The 18,131-nt window shown below is 27.8% G+C and overlaps 1 protein-coding gene across 2 annotated transcripts in view; it reads left to right on the top strand.

Moving 5' to 3' along the window:
* LOC100197913 (GATOR1 complex protein DEPDC5) overlaps nt 1–18,131 on the top strand; it is a 112,057-nt gene that overhangs the window by 19,649 nt on the left and 74,277 nt on the right. For both annotated transcript variants that reach the window (XM_065791346.1, XM_065791345.1), the window contains exons 4-7: nt 1,095–1,370; nt 6,357–6,491; nt 6,606–6,809; nt 7,781–8,080. In XM_065791346.1, coding sequence (XP_065647418.1) covers nt 1,095–1,370; nt 6,357–6,491; nt 6,606–6,809; nt 7,781–8,080 — 915 coding nt within the window. The remainder of the gene's footprint in view (nt 1–1,094; nt 1,371–6,356; nt 6,492–6,605; nt 6,810–7,780; nt 8,081–18,131) is intronic.

Below are 18,131 nucleotides of genomic sequence, written 5' to 3'. Positions count from 1 at the left end.
AATAGTATTAGAATTTTTGGTTTGTTTTTTTAATAGTTTAAAAAATAAAAATTTTTCAAGGGTATTTATGCATGCTAAGGTTTCTCATTTCTTGTAAATCCCGGATTCCCGGTGTTCTATACCCTGGGATTTCTTGGGGTTGTGGCATTTTTATTTTATTTGATCTAAAATTACAATTTAGATATAATAAAAAACAAGCCGTTTTTAATACAAATTTATAAAGCACACTAATTTAAGTTATTTATTGAATTAAAAAATTGCCTTAAAAAGGATAAACAGTTCAACTTTTGTTTTGGTATTTAAAAAGAAGCCTTTGTTGCTAACTTTGACAAAATATTCTAATAGTCTACTGTTTAACAAGTATTATGATTTTTTCTTTGCACATTTCCAATTGCTAATTCAGTGTTTTCATGTAAACACTTTATATTTAAATCCAATTCTTTGTGTGAGTTTTTTTAATGACAAACAAGTAGCTTTGTAGAAAATCCTTTGCACATTATTTTTACATCACACTTTTTGCACGTGGCCAACACTGCACATGGCCAGATTTTTCTTTACAAAAATATTGTCACGCTTTCAATAGACTTAATATCAATATGGTGTAGTTATTTTGAATCATAAATAGATAAATGAATAGTAAATTAGATACAACACATTTCCAACAAAAAAAAAGCATAGTTTAAAATAATTCTAGCATAGTATAAACTTATGCACCCTTATTACAAATATTTAATACAGATAATAAAAAGTTTTCAATAATATAATACAGCAAAAAAAATTTTTTAATTATTTTTTAATTATTTTTAAATATTAAAAACAAAACAAAACCAACAACTTTTGTCATTTAAAATCAAGAAAAATTTTAATCTTATTCTATAATAATAAGAAAAAAGAATTTTAAAATTTTAGAAAAATTAATACCTGGTAAAAAAGTTAGTGTTATTCAAGACAAAAGATATCTACAGGAAAATGTTAGTTATCCCGGAATGTCCCACTGTAACTTTCAAATAATATCCCAAAAAATTTTCCCAGTAAAATGATATCCTGGGATCCTGTTTGAGAAACCCTAATGCATAAAAAATGTTTTTTTTTAGATGAGTTTCCAAAAGAAAAGCACAATGAGTTTATGTATAGTGCAGATGGTCGGCTTTGCAAAGATTTTTATAAAATTATACTCCAATCAGAAAAGCAAGATAACTTGAAAAATGTTATATTGGACTTAAAAAGATCGTTCAATGGGTATTTGCATTATGTAGATTGCCAACAACAGTTAATGCACAGCAAAGGAGAGAAGCTTCCCAAAGGATTAGGATACAATTCATATGCTGCAGAAGGAAATCTGCTTGAAGCAATAAATTTATCTCTTAATGGTTAGTTTTGTTACATGTATGTGTATATAAATACAAATATAAAAACATACTTAAATCAAGACTCTGATGTCCAGGTTTGGGGTCAAATACGTATTTGTATTTGGTGATAATAGGTGATAATAAGTTGGTGTATTTTCATTTGTATTGTATTTGATTAAAAAATTTTTAAGTTTGTATTTGATTGAAATGTATTTGTAATTCCATAAACTAGGTTACCTGTATTTTTTGGGAAAAACCTTGAAATTTGTTGTTTTTATTAATTTCTTACACTAAAATAAATTAAAATTTGTTTTTAAGGAATATTTGTTAAGAAACTTTAGGCTAACCCTGCTGATGTCATACTCATTTAGGGAGTTGTGAGTAGTTCAGTATATACATTGACTAATATTGGGAGAACATGCAAATTGTTGTTACAGCGACCAAAGCCTTCCCGTGAAGCGCATGCGGTTGCATGCCTTATTGGTCCATGTTTAAAGTAAATTTTAAGCTAATTGACCACGGCAGTTTGCATCTTTTAACTTATAAAGCATTTATATAATTGCGGCAAAAAGCTAACCTTATTTACTAAGAAAAAAAACAAGCAATTTTTAAATAAGGAAACAAAATTGTAATGAAATATCAAGTTTGATTAAATAAACTAGAAAAAATAATAATTAAAATGAGTAAATTAAATAATAAAAATTTTTCATAAAATTTTTATACAACTTTTGTATTCTTTTTTTTAGAGTTAATGTTTAAAAAACATCTTTTATAACGATTTAACAACAGTTGAAAGTTTTGATATGCAATTTATTAACGATTTTTATAAGTACAAATAATTAAGAAGCTAAATTGCTATGTACGCAAGAACTATAAAAAATTTTGTTAATTTTTTTTCTTACATTTATTTGTTTATTACTTTTATTCGTTTTTACGTCTTTTTTACGTGTTTTTTATGTCTTTTTGCTTTTAAAAAAGTTTTAGCTATATTTGACGTTTTTTCTCAATACTCATATAATAGGAAAATAGTAGAATAAATTAATATTTATTTGTAAAAAACATTATTTAAATAATAAATTTTGTTAATGACGGAATAAGTTAAATAAAAGAATAACATAGTTTCTTTAATAAATGTATTTACCACATTTGATGCATGTATGAAATTGTTTCCTTTATATTGCCCAACTTCCAATGCTAATACAAATTACTAGAGATAATGAACATAATGATTGCTCTTTTTAAAAAAATGTATTTAAAAACTTAAGCAAAAGTTTTTAACAAGCTCCTAAAATTTTTGTTAAGAAAGTTTAGTAAATTAACAATGCACTAGCCCACAAAATTTTGCAGCATTGTTTCATTTTTTTTATATGAAAAACTTGTTGAAAAAAAAATTTTTTTTTCACAAATAAATAGCAATTAGTTTTCTTGCCTTTTCCTGTGCATTGATAAAAACTGTAAAGTTTAGCAAAGACATTTAAATAACAAATTTTGTCCGTGTTTCTAGCGCAATTTATAAAGTACCTCTTTTATATACTGACTGAAAAAAGTTGCAAAAAAACGCATATAAAAAAATATTTTTATTTTCGTTATGTTCTTATCTACTTTTTTTCCTCGATTTGTATCAATTTTGGTAGTGGAAAATAACAAACGCTCTAAAATTAAGAAAACAAAAACAGTAGATATTTAGGTATATTATTTTTTTGACAACAATTTTCTTTTTTTTTATTAATAAATTTTTTTTAGCTTATTTAGATGGTCTTTTTCGTATATCTTCGGTTCTTTTCTTTGAGTATTGCTGATTTATTCTCTAGTTTCTTATAGCTTTATTTTGCCGCAAATTCTTAAAACGCTTGCTATAAAATGTGGTCAAGTTGTTTAAAAAAATTACTTTAAGTGTGGATGTACAAGGCGTGTGACTGCATGCGCTTCCCAGGAAGGCTTGAGCAACTGTAGGTTTGGGTTAGGAAATCTATAAGTTTTTTCATTATTTTTTGTTTTTTCTTCTTTTTGCAAAAATACCCATATGGATTTAGGATGTCAAAAGAGCTTGGCAAATGTATATATACGTATGTTTGTATATATATATATATACATATACATATACATTTTTGTAACATCAGAACTTGTTCCACTGTAATTTTAGTTTGTTTTTTAAATAGTTTTTATACGCTGATGATTTCAATGTTTTATGGTAAGACCTTGTTATAAAATTTTTCTGACCTCTAAACGATTGTTGTTAGTAAATTATTGCTGACATCAATTTTCCTAATTCCAAGGGTTGTATATATATATATATATATATATATATATATATATATATATATATATATATATATATATATATATATATATATATATATATATATACAGCGGTGGCCAAAAATTAAAAACCACTCGTTTTTTTTTCAAAATTTATTTTTAACCTTAGTATAAATTTATTTTGGTAAAAGGTATCAAAAAAAGAAAAACATTTTTAAAAGAATTTTTATTGTATTTTATATTTATTATAAAAGAATTTATAATTTTTTTACAAAATAATGTTAAAAAATTAAAAAACTGACTGGTAAAAAATATAAATGGGAAAAAAAATTGGACAAAATTTTAAGACCAGTTTCAATAATATTTCAAAAAGCAATAAAAAAATAATTTAGAAACGTGTTGCTCCTCCATTTGTTTTCAAGCACTCTTGTACTTGTTCTGGCATTGAATTCATTAAAGTTTTGATTACTTCATCAGGCACATTTTTCAAATGATGAGAGATAGAAGATTTCAAATCTTCCAAATTGTAAAGTTGTTCTTTACCAAGCTTGTGATCAAGCCACGACCATAAATTCTCTATTGGATTCAAGTCTGGACTATTGGCAGGCCATGGAGGCACTTGAATTTTATTAGAATTGAACCAATCGCTAACAACATGCGCTTTATGACACGGCGCATTATATTGCTGGAAAATAAATCCATCTTGCAACTGCCATAAATCAATGCTAGGAATAAGCAAGTTTTCCAAAATTTCGATGTACCTTTCTTTGTTGAGTCTACCATCGAATAAATGAAAAACGCCAACTCCACAGGCACTCATACAGGCCCAAATGCCTATTGAACGACTGCCTTGTTTTGTTTGTTTCAAAATGCATGATTCATCAAACCGTTAGCTTGGAAGTCTACGCAACATTATGCGACCTTTTCTGTTGTCTACCTCAACGTTCATTTCATCACTAAAGACCACACGGCTCCACTGATCTGTTGACCAATTTTTATGCAGTTTGCACCACTCTTTCCTGGCAAATTTTTGTTTTTTATTTAAGCGTGGTTTTTTTGCAGCAGCACGCCATAAATAATTTAAATTGTGGAGGACCCTTCGCACAGTTCTAGGGCTTGCTTTCAGACCATTTGACAGTGTCCATTTTGTAGACAAGTCTGTAGATGATGCTTGTCTGTTTTCTTTCATTAATCTAACTAACGAGCGAACATCACGGTCATTTGAAATTTTATTGCGTCCAGTCCTATGACGATCATTAATTGACCGGGTCTTTTTGTATCGTTGAAATATGTTAATAATGCAAGAATGAGACCTTCCGAGCTTTTCTGCTATTTGTCTGATGCTATAGCCTTCTTCTTTTAATACAAGAGCCACGTATCTGTCTTTTTCTTCGATCTTTGCACGCATTTTTGCAATATTTTTATATCCTTATTGCAACTCAAAAAATAAATGTTTATTTGATATCGAAACTCAGGTTTCGACATTTTATTTTATAGCCAACTTAATAAGCAATTAAGACAGTTAAAAAAAATAATGTATTTTTAATAAGTGCAACTTAAAGATTTGAAAGTGGTCGTTAAATTTTGTCCAATTTATTTTAAGAAGATTTATAAGTTTTTTAATAAGTTAAACGCTATTTAATTAGAATTAGATTTAAAAAATTATATCACTTTAATCTGTATGTTTTAATTAACAAGATATTAAAATAAGAATTTAATATGTCAATTAGAAAAGTTTAATATGTCATTTAACACTGTGTTTCATCAATTTTCTGATGAGTCTTTATTGGTCAAACACAGTGTTAAATGAAAAATATTTTTGTTAAGTGATATTCTACTACTTTATATATAAAGTAGTAGTATATTTAAAGTAGTATTTTCAATTTCTACTACTTTATATAACTAAATAATGAATGCATATCAATATAACTAAAGTTGTTATTTCAGTCAAAGCTCGCCTTCTCCATTTTTTCTTGGTTTTAGAAGTCTTTATAATACATGCTACAATCTGCAGACTTGATAATTTATTTTATGTGCTTTTAGTTCATAACAGTTTTAGTATATGATGTCATGGTTTTTTTTTTTTAAATGTAGTATTTTTTCTGCCACAATCAGCAAATCATGTTTACTTGTATCATTTTTAGCTAAATCTCAAATACACTTAAAAATAAAATAATATATTTGGTTTTGAGATCTGAACTATTGTATTTATGTAAATATTATTGTACTAATTTATTATTGTATTTATATAAATATAGTTCATATATATATATATATATATATATATATATATATATATATATATATATTATATATATATATATATATATATATATATATATATATATATATATGTGTGTGTGTGTGTATATATTTATATATTTTTATATATATATATATATATATATATATATATATATATATATATATATATATATTTATATATATATGTATGTATATATTTATATATATATAGTTATATATATACATATATTTATATATATATGTATATTTATATATATATATAGTTATATATATACATATATTTATATATATTTATATATATATATATTTACATATATATATATATATATATATATATATATATATATATATATTTATATATATATATATATTTATATATATATATATATTTATATATATATATATATTTATATATATATATATATATTTATATATATATATATATATATATATATATATATATATATTTTACCCTTTTTTTAGTTTTTGAAAAACAATACATTGATCGTAATCTTGAAGAGACTAATTGTACAACTTTAATAATTTCACCCAGCACTGGGGTGTTTGAAGTAGCAGAGAATCTAGCAAATATTACTGAAAAAAGATTAATCGAAAATGGTAGTTACTTTTTTATAATTGATTTTTATGACTTTTTTAAAATTATTTGCTAATTGAACTATAAAAAGTTTTCTGTGTTAGGTAATTACTTTTTTTTTTTCTGTTGCTAAATAGCTGTTGGAGTTGATATGGTTTGCCTTGCTGAACAGCCTTTGCATTCTGTACCTCTATTGAAATATAGATCATCTTCCAAACTTGAGACTGGAAACAGCTACACTGTTCCACAATGGATAAATTTAAGTTATTATTCTAGACATTATAAATCTTCTGTGTTTGTACCACGAATACAAGTTCCCCATCGACTCTCAGATGAAATAGGTATAATGAAGTGTTTACTTTAAAAATAAAATCTAATTTTTTGATAAAGTTTTAGTTAATGTGCATAAATAAGCTTTTCTTGATTTTGTGTACAAATCTGGATAAGAATGTCTAATTCTTTTATGTAGTTGTTAATACTTTACCCCCTGTCTTAAAGAAGAAATTTTTTTCCAAGATGATCCTTGTTATGCCTTTGTTGTATGCATTATCTTTAAGAAACAATGACTTAAAACATGCAGGCTCTGGCACATTGCAGTATTTTTGGTATTTAAAAGTTAGAACTTTTCAACATTTAATATATTTTTTATTTATATTTCAACTTAAGATCACTATTGCAAAACTGCTGTTAATAACATTTTTTGTGTTGAAGTTTTATCAATGTTAAAGAAAAAAACAGGAATCAGGAAACCAAATAAATTCCTATTATTATATAAATAGTTAAAGAGGTTTTTTTTATTTAAATAAAGTTTTAGATTATTTTATTCTAAACTCACAAAATATTTGCATATGTAAGTATTAAATACTAATGAAGTTTTGTTTTTGCACTTTCATTCAATTTTTTTTTTTTTGTTGTTGTTGCAGTAGCTAAAAACAGGAACTCAGATAAAATTTAAAAAAATGAAATAGGTCAATCATAGTTCTGGACCATCTCATGTGAGAAACATTTTTACTACTGTTATAATATTTCGACTTTGACATTAAATTTGTGGAAAAAGTATTTATAACGGAAACATTACAGATTAAATAAAACATAATTTTCAAAATAAGTACTTTGGGTAGACACCGCTGTCTCCAATACTTTAGGTGAGGGCTACTGCCTCTCTAATACTTTGGGTGAGGGTTTTTTTACTGATGGATTGGTGCCAAGTTTTCTAAAATTTGTAATTAGAATAAAATCATTATATTTTACAAAATTTATTGTTTGTCTTTTTTTTTAAATTTTTATATAATTTTTTCAGAAATACTTTTAGTTTTACAGTGGCCAGCTTCTTGCAACCATGTTGACGAAGATTTTGAATATGATCAAAGTGTGTTTAATTATTCAAAAAAACATCACAGCAAGAATTACAACCTACAGAAAGTTTCTCCAACAACAAACTCAAATCGCCGTCAAAATAATTATACCACACTGAATGCCATTCAATCATCACCTGAGATTCTTCAGAGTACGAAAAAACTTTCTTTGCAAGAATCAGGGCCAATACATTTTTTGCATAGAAGTATCAGTGAGGATGTAAATCAAAAAGAAGAAAGGCATGGTTCATTCAATGGTAAAATTTTTTTTAGTTTTCCCTGTAATTCAACTACATTGCCTGGGAACACTATATAGAAAGGGGCTACCACATTGGTTCTCTCTAATAGTAGAAAACTATTTTAAAAACAGTATTTTATGGAACAACCTTTTAACAATCTTAAAAAAGTTACTTTTCTTCTAATAAAAAAATGTGTTTGAATAAAGAAATAAAAATGATAATAATAAAAATTATGACAAAATGATAATAATGTCATTAAAATGTTTTTAATAATATGTTTTAATAAAATTTTTTATGGAATTATTGTTTAAAGAAGGTTGTTGTAAAGAAAAATGTTTAAAATAAAACAGTTCAATAAACTTAAAATTTATAGTTAAATTAAATGTAAACAATGTATGCAATCCTAGAAAAAGTTTTAAAAATTATTTTTGTTATATTTGATGCAGATAATCTGTGGTGCATGAACTAGATTGAACATTAAAAGCCCACAGTAAAATATAAAATATTTACATTTAAAAATCTTTTTATATAAAGAAAGATAAGTGAGAAAAAAAAACAAGAAAAAATGAACAGGTGTTCAGAATAAACACAGATTTATTTTACGAAGAAAAAGCTTATACATAAATCACAGTCAACAGTAATTTTGTCCTTAAAGTATACCTAAAACAAACAGAACACATAAGCAACATATCAAAAAGTAATCACAAATCTTCATTGATTCCAAAAGATTAACTTACTTCAAAACAAATATATGTACATATATATGCATAGATAAACTAATATTTAAAGTTTAACCAAACATAAAATGATAGAAGGTATAAGAAAAACATTTGTTTAATCATAATTTATGGTGGTGGTAATAAACATCTCCTCAGAATCACGTTTATTTTTACTAACATTTAGAAGAAGCACAGCACCAAACCCTAGTTTATCCCATCTGATAAACATCATTGCCATTTAGGCTTTACCCTGTGATTTACGCCTGCTCCATTCTGCAGTATGGAGCAGTATATAGTCAAGTCCATTTATTACATTTGCAATGTTTGGACTTCACTACAAAAAGCCAAAACCTTAACTTCGTTCAAATTTGTGAAGAACTAATATTTTGAAAGAATTATTACGGAAAGTGAGAGAAGACAATTTAATTACCAAATACTTTAACAAAATTAAAATAAATTTATATATATATATATATATATATATATATATATATATATATATATATATATATATATATATATATATATATATATATATATATATATATATATACATAAACTAATATATAAATATATATATATATATATATATATATATATATATATATATATATATATATATATATATATATATATATATATATATAAACTAATATATAAATATATATATATATATATAAAGATAAATATATAGAGTAAATATAAATAAACTTTTAACAAAAGATAACAAAAATTAATAAAATAAAATATAAATGATAATATTAAATAATAAAAATTATTATATTCTAATATAAAACCACAAAATACTCAACAACACCACTTAAATTTAATAAAACTCTATTATTGACACAATAAGTTGCTAAAATAGGTACTTTTATTAGATAAATAAACCCAAGCCGATAAGATATAGAAGCATATATAAGAAGGCTGTAGTAAAGAAAAAAGTTTAAAATTAAACAAACAGTACAATATAATTAAAAGTTAATTATAGTTAAATTAAATGTAAACAAATAATACAATACAAGAAAAAGTTTTAAAAATTGTTGCTCTTCTTTATGTTTACTTCCTTTCCATAAAATACACACAGTTGATGTATATATACTGATGTAATATATCATAAAGTTTTAGATTTTAAAAAAAAACTTTCTAAATCTAGATAAATTTAATTGGTCTTCAATTATTTAAATTGTCAAGATTAGCTGTTTTTATTGCTTTCTATATGCTTAAGCATTTTTTCATCTTTTTCATCTCTCATAAGAACAAATGTCCCTTTATTATTGCAAGAAGCCAATGTAAAAAAGTCCTGCCTGATGTTAAGCTCTGTTATTCACATTTTACTAAATCTTTAATCTCAGATGTTAGGGTCTAGGGACTTTAGGTTAGTCTTCAACAATATCATTAACTCAAGTAAGTCTAACATTAATTCTCTAATTCATGGGTCTAATCTTTTTACTTCTCCCCAGAATAAAGCAGAGTTATTTGCAAAGAAATCTTACTCTAATTTGACTCTTGAATATAATGGACATACTCTCCCTGACAGTTAAAGAGATTAACCCATTGTTATATGTTAAATGTTATATGTTAAATGTTAAATAGTTATATGTTAAATAGTTATATGTTAAATATGTTAAATGTTATATGTTAAATGTTATATGTTAAATGTTATATGTTAAATAGTAGTTCTTTAAATCAAAATTTTGGAACAATTTAATTTTGCAACATTGTCTTTTGACTTTTTAAGGCACTTAGCAAGCATTACTTTAGTTATTGGGTATTCAAAGTAATTTGTAAAGAATTCTGACAGATTTGACCATGTCAAGTCATGTTCATCTTTTTCTTGCATATTTGTAAAAAGTGGGTAATTCTTAATACAAAATTCGGGTGCTTGAGGGAAACAGTACCACCTTCAATATTTAAAAATTTCAATATATTCTTGGCAGTATCAAATGGTTTTTCCAGCATTAATTTGGAAGCTAAAAGTTAAAGGTTGAAATCACTCTGTTAAAGGTTGAAATCACTCTGGCTTCCAATACTAAAGTTCATTCTCAATTAAACACTTCTACAGTTTGTGCTCCAGAATATATTTCCATCATCGTTTAAAAAAAGTGTTATCCAGAACTTTCATCAATTTTTGCTAAACTTTAAAAAATTATAAATGCTAAATCAGTGCTTCCAATTTTTCAAAACTCTAGAAAACACTTTGACCTCTCCAACTGTTCTATGATTAGTCTTCACTCTGTTATTAGTTTCTTTATATAAAGGTTTTGATGTTATTAAATTACTTCTTTCTAACTGCAGTAGTAAAGTATTCTTGAAGGCCTACCCTCTTCTTTATTTCAAGTAACTTTAAGGGTACCACAAGGTTCTATCTTTGCTCCTGATTGTTTCTTATCTATAATAACGATATTCATGATATCTAAAGTGGTTCTATTTGCTGATGACTCAACTGTATACTATTGTCTTGACAAAAAATCTTAACTTTTTGATTGCTTAGAACAAACAGCTGATTTTTAATCTGATCTCTCTTCTGTAACAGCCTAAGGCTTGCAGTAGCCTACGGATTTAAATTCTGGACTTAAAATCTACATTTTTGTTAGACAACAAAACTCATTTATATAACTGCAATATTGTTGGCATTCCTATATTGACGATTAGCAACCCTCTTACTCTCAGACAAAGTCTAAAAGCACATTGTTAATGTGCTTTTAGACCTGTTTTATCTGTCAAGTATGAGCCACTTTGTATTGGCTTTTTATTCAACACTTGTATGGCTTTTTATTCAAAAAGTTGCATCCTTTTACTGTATCTGTCCCTTCATGCTATAAAAACTTTTATTAATCCAGTTTTTTTCCTTGAACATCAAAAAAATCTTATAACTCTTACCCATCTTCATGTTTTCCTTTTTTATACAACTTACAACTTTTTAAGTCTTCAGGTATATGTTTCCTAGTATTTTAACTGAAACTATATTTAAATTAACTCATTACTTAATAGTGATTGCTTGCAATTTCGCTGGAAGTAAATCAGAGTATAAAAATTTATAAATGTATGCCAGTATTTAATAAGCAGTAAATGTAAGCATAAAATTATAATATATTATGTATTATAAATTTTTTCAGTCAGTTTGTCTAAAATAATTACTATAAATGTGAACAAACAAGGCATGCGACCGCACGCGATTCCCAAGAAGGCTTGATATATATGTATTTATATATATATACAGTATTGGAATTATTATTATAGATTTTTAAGTTTTTAAATAATAATCAAGTTTTTTACTTCAAAAATGATCATCACAGAAAAATATAGTCACAGATTATATATTCCAGGTATATTAAAGTTTTTAATACTTGGTTTGATCACCTTTAGCAGCTTTCAATGCTTTCACTCTCTATGAACCTCTCTATGAGCTGTGATTTTGTAGTGATAGGAACCTAATGTATTTCGTCCTTCAAAATATCCCATAAATTCTCAATTGAGTTCATATCTAGTGAATTCCCAGGCCATTTGAGCACAGAAAATTTATTATCTAGAAGCCATGCCTTTGACAACTTGCCTGTATGGCATGGAGCACTATCCTGTTGAAAGATATACTCCTTATCAGTAAACCAATCATGGATTTGAGGAACCAGACATTTCTCTAACACTTCTATATACTTTCTCTGGTTCATCATTCCCTCCATGATATGTAGACGGCTTGTTCCATAGATAGATATCGCTCCCCATACATGATCTTTGTAGGAAACTTCAATGTTTTCTTAAGACACTCAGCCTTGAACTTCTCTCCAGGCCTTTTTCTGACTGTCTGTACCCTATCATCCAACACAGCAATTGTTGACTCATTTGAGAATACAACCTGAAATAAAAAAATGCCTGATAAGTATCTCAGAAATCATAGTAAAAAAATTACATTTATAGTCATGATTAACACCTACTGATATTAGTCAAAAAACATGATGAGACTAAATAAAATCATATAATAGAAAAATATAAACTGAATAAAATCTTATAATAGGCTTAATAGAAAGCTAAATTAATGATTACCTTGGACCAAGCTTCTTCCATCCAACTTTCATGCTCAACAGCCCAATCATGTCTGGCATGCTTCATTTTGTCCTTGAGTCTTGGCTTTTCCTTGGTCTGTATGCCTTCATTCCCTTCTCCAACAAGCAATTATTTACTATTTTACGGCTTACATTAATGCCCTGACTTGCTAATTCCATAGATATCTTTTTGCAAGAACTTCTTCTATCACTGAGGGCCATTACTTTGATTTTTCTCTCAAGTCTAGGGGTGGTAATTCTTTTACAACCACATTTTCCAACTCTTCCAGCTTCAACTTTTTTACCTTCATCCAGCTTTCTTTTCACAGCACTAACTGTTTGTGTTGAAATCTCTTTTTGTTTTAGGCCATAAGTCTCTAACAAAACACAGATTTGTCCTTTTTCCTAGGACTTAGGTCCTTTTTTTTCCCCATCACTTCAAAATTGGAAAAAAATGTCAAATATTTTGCTTAAAAGTTTCTTTTTTATTTGTTCAGAACTGAAACCTAATATTTGTAGAGTCCAAGTACATACCAGGTACACCATACACAACGGAGAGTAAAAAGAAAGTGACGCGAACTCAAATTAATATATTTCAGAATTTACGAGTATATTTCAGCAACGGTGCACTATTATGACCCTAAAATGAAAAAAACAGATTAAAATGGATTTCATTTAAAACTAAAATAGTCCCTTTACTTTACATATGTATATAATTATAACAAAACGTATAATCAACCACTGAACACCTTTTTGGATGCCTTAATGAAATTTGGTGAAAATTCCAAAAATACATAATAATAATTCCAGTTCTGTATATATATATATATATATATATATATATATATATATATATATATATATATATATATATATATGTGTGTATATATATATATATATATGTATATATATATATATATATATACATCTATATATATATATTTATATATATATATATATATGTGTATATATATATATATATATATATGTATATATATATATATATATATATATATATATATATATATATATATATATATATATATATATATATATATATATATGTTTATATATATATATATATGTATATATATATTAGGGATATGACTTTTTTGCAACCTACTAGGCCTGTATCGTAATTCAATGAACTTTTATGTAAAAAGAACGAATAGATGTTTCATTTTGACATATTTTGAAAAAAGGTCACCCCAAAACCAAAAAATCGAATTTTCAATAGGTACACTTTTGTACAGTAAATGAATATTAAAGGCTGAAGATGTTGTAAGAGTCATACTCCTGTTGTTATTTTATTTATTTATGCAACATGTACTGTGATATAACAAAAAACATGTGATATATAATTATACAAGTATTACAAAATTAACAGTATCAAAGCGTCTAGTACAACAATATACATAACTGTCTGTGTCTATAGGCCTACTGTGTTTAGTACATGGGTCACATGATGCTCACGTCTCATAAAGAGTCTAGCGCTTATTACTTAGAATGAATCGAAGTTGCAGTTTGTCTTTCTTTCTGCAGGAAGCATACAGGTCTTGCATCACCTTGATTGCACGTTCAGCTATCTGATTACTTCGTGGTATGTCGATGACGGATGGCTCTTTCTTCCAGTGATTTTTGAATGACTGCAATGCCTTTTTTCAGATAAATTCTTGAAGTCATTGTCATTGTACTTTTGACTACTAAACCAATGTTCTGCCCACTCATATGAAATGAACCTGCAAACCTTCTCCAAATTCTTTCTCGCTTCAGGCATAAGAATGAACGCCAGAATGGCGAGAATGGCTCTTGAGTTCCATCTGGCATTGCTCATATTAGGAATGTTCTGAAAGTGAATCAGAGGGAAGTTTCTTTGTTCTTCATAGAACCTAAACACTCTTGTTAAATGGTACAAAAACTTCATATCGTCTCTCCACCCTGATTTATCAAGAATTTCTACAGTTCCATTCACAAACTTATCCTTCAGTTCATCATACTTATTCAACAGTTCAGACACAAATGGGTATTCAATGTTTGGAGATTTGGTATCACCCCCAAGTTCTTCGTCCATCACCAGACGGAGAATCCTGTCTAGTACGTGATGCTGACAACCGATAAATTGTGGTATTGTGACACCCTTTAATTTAAACATACGTTGCAACTTCACAACAACTCCATTTCTCTTCCCAGTATTGACGTTTGTTGTATCAGTAATGATCATCTTAATTGAATTCCACAAATTGTATTCATCAATAAGTTTGGCAATTTTTTCAGCAACAGTTTCAGCTTTGCCATCTTTTAAACGCAGTGCATCAAGTTTCACGTCAGTTCTTTCATTCTGAAGTACAACTACCTGATATTCCTTATCATCTATTCGTTTGCCGCCAAAGTGTAAGGACCACTGTTCCATTTTAAGTTGTTGTATCATTTCTTTTTTTAATTTACCTGCCTCTTTGAAAATGGACTTGTAAATTGCTGATTGACTTGGAGTTGGAATATCAATACCTTGTTGTGATAATACATTGCATATTTTAGCAGCTTTCTTTGTGGAAACTCCACTTGATGTAACCATACTTACAGCAAATTTACTTTTGTAGTGCTTTCTAGTTTTTTTCTGAGTGTCCTCATCATCGTCTTTATCACCGTCGTCGTCTTCATCATCTTCACTCTTACTTTTGCAGTTTTCAGATTCAGTACCACTGTCTGTGGTAGACAGGACTAGTGATGTGGAAGGTATTGCTGTTCCAGACTGGACTTTCCTTCTCTTGGAAGGGTGAATGGTTTCTTTACTTGCCACTTGTCCTGTTGAGTACCCCACCTGTCCTTTACTTTCTTTTTGTAGGTGGTATAGACGTTTATCTTCCGAGGATAACCACTGGCCATTCACTTTCGTGATGTCAAATAATGCATTGAGAACATCATATTTTCCACGCTTGACACATTCATCATAGACCTTCAGCACCTTCATAAGCTTTGCTCTTATCACTTGATCAGACACACGTGGAAAATTCAGTTTATTGTCCCACAATTTTGTAATTTCCTTAGAAATTTGGTCTATTCGTTCTTTTCTTCCTTTAACATATGCTCCGAGAAACTGGTATCTTCCTACGATCTGCAATTGAAGTGGTATTCTGGATTTTTCATCGAGTGAATGTTCTTCTACAGCCACGCTTCCTCTTCTTCTGTGTGACTCTTGAAATCTCACCAAATTTTTAGTCCAAGTCTTCTTGTTCTTTGTTACTGTGGTATGACTTTTCTTGTGAGACATCATATAATATTGTTACGACTTTACGGATAGCTGAGCGTAAATATCCGTTTAATAAAGTCGTTTAATTAATAAAATACTTTAACTGTATAGTAATCCAATTATAGTTCGATAATCCAGTCAATGTTGATAACAGTTCGATAATCCAGTCCGTATCCTAACGATAATGCTACAACTACTTATACTTCGTACACTTACAGCGTCTTTAGTTCGCTACAGTAGTTCCTTATTAGCTCAGTTACACGCAGAGTACTTCATAGAACTATTCACATTATCAACACTGAGCTCTGACAGCAGCTCGCTTATATAATTATTTAGAGCTTCCAGAATGTTCTACTAAGTTCTATAATCTTCTACAGTCTGTTACAGTCGTCTATATCACCGTGGTAACACAATGACGTCATCACATAACAATTCCAAGTATTTGCCGGCACACGGCCGTTTCGTTGCCATGGTAACGTGTGGCGTTATATTTATAAATTCATAACAAAATAATGAAATAAATAGAATTAAGCTGAGAATTAAGCTTAAGATTAAAACATCGGTCAAAAATGAATGTATAAAAATGGTAAATCAAATTTTTATTTTGGGGGTGACCTTTTTTTGTTGCAGAAAGCTATTTGGGCCTTTTTTCATGATTTTAGGTAAAAGTTCATCGATTTATGATACAGGAAACATTTTATTTGAAAAAAAATTAAAAAGTCATATCCCTAATATATATATATGTTTATACATATATATATATATATATATATATATATATATATATATATATATATATATATATATATATATATATATATACATATATATAACAATATGATATAAATACATATATATAACAATATGATATATATACATATATATAACAATATGATATATATACATATATATAACAATATGATATATATATATATATATATATATATATAACAATATGGTCCATTCTTCCAAATTTATATTAACTTACTCATCCGCACCAAACCATTTGCTTAGACAAACAAGGTCATTCTTATTTTCAGATGATAAAGAAACTCTCTTCTTTTGTACAATATGACCAGCAAGAGAAAACAACTTTTCACAAGGTAGGGATGTTGCAGGTGTTGCCAAGTACTTATGTGCAATTGAGTCAAGACTTTGATGAAGTAACCAATAGATCAAACTTTCTCTTTGATGTTGTTGCTTTGTCCATTTCAGCTGATGTTGGCATAGCAATCTTGTGTGGTAAGGGCATCTCTCAGTTGCTGTTCATTTCTGCGAACACTTTTTATCATGTCCAGAAATAAATCTAGTTGTATGAATGTCTTGTATAAGCGACTCCTTCTTTTGTCTTAAATAAATCTAGTTGTATGAATGTCTTGTATAAGCGACTCCTTCTGCAGCACTTGCTGGACTGTGTTTAAAATGACCCACCACCTTCCTGCTTTTGGCCAGGTCATTGTCAAATGTGCTGTTGTGCAAAGATACTGTGACAGAATGCTGGAGACTGTGTGCGATGCAGGGGACACGTCCAAAAGGCAGATATCTTGCAGTAGTATCCATATTTCTTGTACTATCTGCGCTAAGTGTGCTGACTTTATTTGAAATGTCCCACTGCTGTGCAAAATGAATAAAGTGTGCTGTGCACATTTCAGAAAAATATTTTACTTGTGTATTTATTACTGATAGAGCATGTGAATCCAGTTCCCAATGTTCATCAATGTAATGCTCAATAACTTCAAAGTAATTATGGTTTACCAGCGATGTCCAACAGTCTCTGGCGAGGGCAACAGTTTGTGCATGTTGTAACACCATTACCTTTATAGTCCTTTCCTTTTCTTACAGTTTATGTATTTTTCTTGCAATGGTGCATTTTGGTGGAGGATATACGTGCAGTCATTTGTTGCAATCCTAATAATCTGATATCTTCTACAATACTAATTGGTTGCAGTTTGTAGCTCCCCACTTTGCAATGTCACTTGTTATCTTGTCTTTCTCTTGTTTCCATATAGTTCTCCCACATGCTCACCTAATATAGTCTGCCGAAGCTTTCCTCCACTTTT

This window comes from Hydra vulgaris, chromosome 02 (assembly GCF_038396675.1).
Source record: "Hydra vulgaris chromosome 02, alternate assembly HydraT2T_AEP".
Lineage (NCBI taxonomy): Eukaryota > Metazoa > Cnidaria > Hydrozoa > Anthoathecata > Hydridae > Hydra > Hydra vulgaris.
The sequence above is the reverse complement of the archived record's forward strand: the minus strand, read 5'-3'. Positions and strand labels throughout refer to the sequence as shown.